This window comes from Balaenoptera borealis (genome assembly GCF_965194805.1).
Source record: "Balaenoptera borealis genome assembly, chromosome: 11".
Classification (NCBI taxonomy): domain Eukaryota; kingdom Metazoa; phylum Chordata; class Mammalia; order Artiodactyla; family Balaenopteridae; genus Balaenoptera; species Balaenoptera borealis.
The window spans coordinates 3,760,844-3,767,798 of NC_138868.1; the positions used below are offsets into that span (position 1 = coordinate 3,760,844).

At 59.1% G+C, this 6,955-nt stretch overlaps 1 protein-coding gene across 1 annotated transcript; it reads left to right on the plus strand.

Annotated features, from left to right (window-relative positions):
- Window positions 1–2,478: 2,478 nt before the first annotated feature.
- FGF4 (fibroblast growth factor 4) lies at window positions 2,479–6,646 on the plus strand (the record flags this gene model as incomplete). Its single annotated transcript, XM_082340673.1, has 3 exons — window positions 2,479–2,818; window positions 3,427–3,530; window positions 4,077–6,646. The coding sequence occupies 3 exons, from the start codon at window positions 2,479–2,481 to the stop codon at window positions 4,251–4,253; spliced, it is 621 nt and encodes a 206-aa protein (XP_082196799.1). The 3' UTR covers window positions 4,254–6,646.
- Window positions 6,647–6,955: the final 309 nt, after the last annotated feature.

Below are 6,955 nucleotides of genomic sequence, written 5' to 3' on the forward strand. Positions count from 1 at the left end.
TTAAGGGCTGAGAAGAAGCAACAACCAGATGCACTGGGCAGAGGAGACTGCCTTGGGGGTGGGGGTCACGGCGGGCCTCCCAAGTGGCTGATATTTGAGGGGGACCCTGAGTGGGGAGAAGTCATCATCTTCCAGTGCGGAGGTTGGAGAGACGGAAACAAGACCCTGAGGACAGTGGCTGATGGGGAGCATCTGGGAGATGCGGAGGAGGCGAGGAGGGGGCCAAGGCAGGAGTCAGGTGAAAATGACCATCCTGTTACATCCTCCACCTGCAATCCTGGCGGATTAACCCTCATGGCTTCTGCTGGCTGCTTTGGACAGTTGAGGAAGCCAAGGCCTGACGGGCTCAGGGACCCACCGTGAGTCAGGGTGAAGGGGGAACCAGGGCTCAGCTCCTAACACCCCTGCTGGCTGCCAGCCCTTCAAAGGACAGTCACTGAGAACACCTGCCGTGAGGGTGGGACGGCAGTTCTGGGAGATGAACCAGCACAGGGTCCTTCACTGAACTTGCCAGCAAACAGGAGAGGTGGAAAGGGAGCTCCCTGTGGGGTTGCTGGGAAGAGAGGGGCCACACCCTGCCAGGAGCTGGGGGGAGACCTCAGAGGGCCTGGGTCCCACCGCCCCAGAGGAGGTGCCCACGTGGACCCGGACTGAAGGAGGGGAGCCCGCCTTCCAAGCAGTTTTGCAAATGGGGGTTTAGGGGCCCAGAGGTGGCAGGACTTGCCCAGGCCACACAGAGAGCGAGGCACAGGGCTGGGGCAGGTTCTGGTCTCCTGTGCCCCATGGGGGTGAGGGGGCCCAGGGTCCAAGCAGCTGCAGAGCTGATCTTATAGCCGTGACTGGCAGCCCTGAGCCAGTACCCGGCCTCCCAGCAAGGCTCGGCCTGGATGGCCACTGCTTGGTCAGGCTGCAGGCCCAGAGGGAGCAAAGGCTCTCACCGAGAAGTCTGGAGACCGGGTGCTGGTCCGGCCAAGGCCACTCACTGAGCCTTGGGTGCCCCCTTTCTGGCCTCAAGCCAGAGACCTCCAACCTCCTAGGTCCCCTCTGTGGTCTGAATGAGTCCCAGCAGGGTTCAGAGGTCGGTCCAAGGGCTCCTCAGGCAGGAATGGGGTGGGAGGTGGGGAGGCTGAAAAGGCCCGGGGATGATGTCTCTGGTCACAGGTGCTGGTGGCCGCGGGGGGTAGGGTGGGCTCCGGGCCCCCTGCAGCGGTGGCTGGGCGGGACCTGCTGGGAGGTGACAGCAAGGCTCCTCAGGTACAACTGAGAACAGGGATTTTCACACCTAGGTGAGCCAGCATCTAGCTGGACCCGCCCCCATCAGGCCATAATGGGCACAGAGGGGGGTGGGGACAGCAGGTGGGGGAAGGGAGCCTTCCAAAAGCCTGGCCTGGGTCCCAGCTAGGTTGGCTTCTGACTATGGCACTTGAGTATTCCTGCTGCAGAATTAAAGGGGAGGGGGACAAAGGGTGTCCCCTATGGCCCTGGCCCCTGTCCTTGCATGGGTGTGTGTGTAGGGGGTGCAGTGCCGGGGCCTCCCGGGGTGCACCAGCTCACCCCGTCTTCTCTTAGCACCGCCCACTCAGGTCCCCTGCTCAGGTGATGCCTCCACCTGGTATACACAGCTCCATCCCTGAATCACCCAGAGCGCAGGTGGCCAAACCCAGGCCCTTGCCTCCCTCCACCCTGTAGCGCTGGATTCTTCCTTCCAGGCTCAGGCGCTCCTGGCGATTACTGCCCTTACCCGCCCCTCATTCCCAGGTGGGTCCACAGGGTCCCAGCGAAGGAACAAGTTCCGGGGAGTCCCTGAAAGGCAAAGCGCAAGGAGTGACTTCTCTGAGCTGAGGGTACTAGATGAGGGCGGCACCCAGGCCGCTGGAACAGAGGCGGAGAAGGCGCCCCACGGAGACGGGACAGGCAGGGACAAAGTGGAAGAAGCAAAACTTTGGCTGCAAGACGAGAGTGGAGGAGACGCGAGGGTCGGGACCAACAGGTCCATGGGCCCAGCGAAGCCAGGGGTGGGGGCCGGGGACCCTCCAGGTGGCACTCGCGGCGCTGGTCCCCGGCCTCCTCCCCTCCCCCAGCCCTGATTGGCAGGCGGCCTGCGACCAGCCGCGAGCGCCACAGCGCCCCGGGCGCCCAGGAGAACGCAAACGGCCCCCTGCGGGAGTGGGGGGGGGGGGCGATCTGCTATATATAGTGGCTCGGCCCGGGCCGGCCCAGCGCGCAGGGAGGCGCGCACCGCTCCGCAGGGTCCCAGCCGCGGCCGCGCGTCCTTCCGCCACTGCCCGCCTCTCCATGCAGCCCGGGTAGCTCCCGGCGCCTGGGGGCTCCGTCGCTCGCCTCCGGCTTCTTCCCCGGCCGTGCGCTCCCTGCCCCCGGCCCAGGTCGTGCACTCCCGCAAGCCCCCACAGGCGCAGCTCGGCCCCCGGCTTCCCGGGCGCACCGACCTACCCACGGACGCACGGCCCGAGGGCGGGGATGGCGGGGCCCGGGGCGGCCGCGGCTGCGCTGCTCCCGGCGGTGCTGCTGGCCGTGCTGGCGCCCTGGGCCGGCCGAGGGGGCGCCGCCGCGCCCACCGCACCCAACGGCACGCTGGAGGCCGAGCTGGAGCGTCGCTGGGAGAGCCTGGTGGCGCGCTCGCTGGCGCGCCTGCCGGTGGCCGCGCAGCCCAAGGAGGCTGCCGTCCAGAGCGGCGCCGGGGACTACCTGCTGGGCATCAAAAGGCTGCGGAGGCTCTACTGCAACGTGGGCATCGGCTTCCACCTCCAGGTGCTCCCGGACGGCCGCATCGGCGGCGTGCACGCGGACACGAGTGACAGTGAGTGGGGCGGGGCGGGCGGGAAGGGTCGGGGCCCGGGGCAGCGGCCGCCCCTTCCAACTCGCAACCCGAAGGTCTCGGCTGACACCTGCCCGCGGGCTCTGGGAACCGGGGCGGACTCGGGTTCCGGTCCCTCTGGCGTGGGCACGCCGGGGACGCAAACGCGCTCGGCTCCTGGAGTCGCAGCAGCGACCGGCTTTGCGCAACCGGGCGGCCGAGCCCCGCCTCCCCCGCCTTCAGAAGTCCGGGCTCCGGGTGACGAATTCCAGCGCCTTCGCCCGTGGGCACTGGGAGCGCGGCGCAGCCACCGGCACCTGCGGGGGCCCGGGACGCGCGCCGGCGTTGGGGCCGGACTCGGGGGCCGCCGGGGCCACCCCTCTCCTGCCGTCCCGGACTGGGCGCGGCCGCCGCTGGGCCGGCCCTGGGGGCGAGCCCGCTGGGCTCCGGGGGCCCTTCGGGGGCGACCTGCGCCGGGGACCCGGGTCCTCTACACTCACCTCCACCCCAGAAGTGGGCGTCCCGGAGGCGCGCAGGCAGAGGAGGGGGCCAGGTCGGGCGGTGAGGGCCGAGGGTCCCGTGCCCGGGAATGACCCGCGCCCCGCCCCCAGGCCTGCTGGAGCTCTCGCCCGTGGAGCGGGGAGTGGTGAGCGTCTTCGGCGTGGCCAGCCGGTTCTTCGTGGCCATGAGCAGCAGGGGCAAACTCTACGGCTCGGTGAGTACCTCGGGGCCCGGCCGAGCAGCCGGGCGGGATCGTGACGCCTCCAGGCCACCCGACGCCGGGATGTGGAACTGCGGTGGGGTCACAGGATTGGAAGCAACCCCCTCCAAGGCCCTGAGGCAGTGCGGCTGACCCCGGGCCAGCCCAAACAAGAGGCACGGCCCCAAGACGGGGACAGCGTTCCTGCCATCCTTGAGTGGGCACTTGCCAGTCGGTCAAAGGGTGTCATTGGGAGCCCCTCACTGTAGCCCCTGGAGGGGGGGGGCGGTCCCGGTGGGCAGGACTGCAGTCTTCAGGGTGGACACAGCGGTGATGAAATTTCCTGGCTGCCAGGTGCCGGGCAGGTGTCTGGAGCAGCGGCTGCTGCGAGCTGGCCGGGTACCTCTAATCACCCTGTGAAGGTCTTGGCACCCTGACTTCCCAGCAGAGGCCTCGCAGCCAGGGTGGGACTGGGAGAGAAAGGAGTCCCTGACCCCCGCCCACAGGGGTCCCTTGGCCCAGAGATGGCTCCACCTGACACCGCTTCTCCTTCCCCGCCAGCCTTTCTTCACCGATGAGTGCAAGTTCAAAGAGATCCTCCTCCCCAACAACTACAACGCCTATGAGTGCTACAGGTACCCCGGCATGTTCATCGCCCTGAGTAAGAACGGGAAGACCAAGAAGGGGAACCGGGTGTCACCCACCATGAAGGTCACCCATTTCCTCCCCAGGCTGTGACCCTCAGAGCCCCCAGGAGGGGAGTGCCAAGGGCCACCTTGGTGCACTTTCTTCGGATGGACAGTTTAACTCAAGAGTAGGTGTAAGATATTTAAATTAATTATTTAAATGTGTATATATTGCCACCAGATTATTTATGGCTCTGTGGATGTGTTTTGTATTTTTCTGAAAAAAACAAACAAACAAAAAAAACCACCAAACCCTGACTTTTCTGGTAAAACAGTAGAGACCCTTCCACTGGGTTTATTTAACTTGTCAAAAAGTTGTCACAAGTGACTGCTGCTATTTCGTATATTAAAAACCGGTGACATCAGTCTGTGACATCAACCCTGCTTTGCACTGTCCCCTGTGGTTTGGTGGTGAGCATCTCTGTGTCTGGAAAGGTTTCCTGGGGCTTTGGAAGCCAGTTAAAGGAAGCTCCCGGTCTTGGCTTCATTCCTAGCATCCTGCAGCGCCCCACTCCCTTTGTGCCCAGAAGATATTCCTCAGGACATATCGGTTTACTTCGGGTACAGAAAGCGCACTGTCGAGGCCACCACTGTCACTCTGTTTTTAGATCTGCCAGGAATGACCTTTGAACTTTGCTGCAGTCAATCTTCCTCGACCTACCAGATGGGGGAGACCCGTGGGCAACTTTATAAACTCCTGTTTTCCTTTTTCTGGATCAACCACAGCCTGTGTTTCTCTGTGGCCACTGGGGAAAAGGCAAAAACGAAGAAATTTTGTAAGATCCGTCGGAGAGGAATTGATATTGCGCTGGAAGGCTGGAAATGGACAAGATTGGGTGGATTTACAACCACTGCCAAAACCCGAGGGTGAAAGACAGTTTGTGATAGTGGAGACTTCTGATAAGTAATAGCGTATACATATATATATTTACAAAAAAACAAAAACCAAAAAACACACACACTTCCCTGTGTTTGGGAAGCTTCGGGCTAGAACTAGCTGTTCATTTTAGGTGAAATGTCCTTGTCACTGTACAAAAACACTTAAGGCAGTTTGCGTGGGGGAAGCCACTGCTTCTCTCCGTTGCATTCCTGATTAAGTGGATTTAACATCTACCTCGAAAGCCCTTAAACCACTCATCTGGCAAAATCTGCAGAAAGCTCAGACCGGGTGTAGGAGTTTGCCATCCCAAGTGGCTTTTTTTTCCATATGTAGCCAAAAAGGATTGCAGATAGTGTTGGTGTGCCCCATTCGAACCTTGTCACGTTTGAGCTATCTTTACCCCGTGATTTACTTTTAGTAAGGATAATCATGGTGAAAATATTTGCAGACAGCTGTTAGAGTACACTATATGGTCACCAAGTAACCTTATATTTTTCTTTATATATTTTACAAATGTAACCCCTGTCGTGGAAGCAAAGATGGAAGAGGCAGGGTCGGTGAGGTTTAAATAAAGTTCCGAGGTGATGGCAAACATTTAATTTTAATGAATGACTTTTTCGAGTTTATACAAAATGACCTTAGCTTGCTACCAGAAATGCTCCGAATGTTTCCTCAAGACTTTTAATACTCTCCTAAGATGTTTCTGAACTGTCTCCCGAATTAACTTTATGGGAGTCTACAGACAGCAAGACTGGAAAAATCTGATTGGAGTTTTTGTCTTTCACATTCCTTTTTAAAACTCTTTGTTCGAATGCAAATCATCTACTTAAAATACTATTCTTAAACTGAGGCCTAGAAGAAAGAAGCCACTTAAGACAGGACCCTACATCTCAAACTGCTGTTCAGGCCAGGCAGTAAAAGTGTTTTTTAAAAAATTTTAAACCGCGCCCTAGACTCCAGGAGTACTGAGCGTTGCTCAGAGATCTCGGTGCTGATTGCATAGGGGTGGGAGTGGGGCGGGGGGCGGGAGTAAGGAGCTGGGATTTGTGGCCGTTCTGTATTTACTGTATTCACATAGTAACAAACCAGATTGTTTCAGATGCCTTAAATATGGGACGATGTCTTGTCTCAGAGCCCAGTCAGATTGTCAGGAACTCGGATGTCTTAAGGGCAGAACTTGGCCATCCTTGACCATGTATATATATTCAGCGGATCGGATGTGAAGCGTGTAGAGATGTCATTGAACCTTTGAAATCTTGTAAAGTGTTTCTATTGCTGTGATGGGGATTTGAGGTTTCCGTACTTACTGCTGTTTTCAGAATCTGTCTGTAGTTTTATACAGGTGCTGACCCGTATTGTGATGTATGTGCTGTGCACATCGAAATACAGAATAAATGGAAAACATTTATCACGTGTAAAAAGAACCCCATTGGACTTGATGGACATAATCGGGGAAGGTATCGCAAACGATTAAAACCTGCCTTGAAATGCCAAGATATGGCTCCCTCCCCCTGTCTCCCAGTGTCTATTTGAGGCCCTGAGCCTCGCCTGGCCGGGGCTGGCGGGGGGGGGGGGGGGGGGGGGGGGGGGGCGGGCGGTGTGGAGACAGATTTTAGCCAGCTGTGTCCACACAAATGTGGCCTTGAAGACAGGAGCCTCGGGGGCGGGGCCTGGGGGGTGTGAGTGTCGCAAAGTTTTGTGATGACACTGAATCTTGCAGTTTATTCTCCTGATGGGGCTAATTCACACTATTCCCACCCAGGGACTAACCAGTGCCCCTCACCTTGGCCTGGTCCAGGCTAAAGCAATTTGTACTTTCCTGTGGGTGGAGAATGCAGCCCCCAGAGCTGATCATCGGAAGACTGACTCAAGCA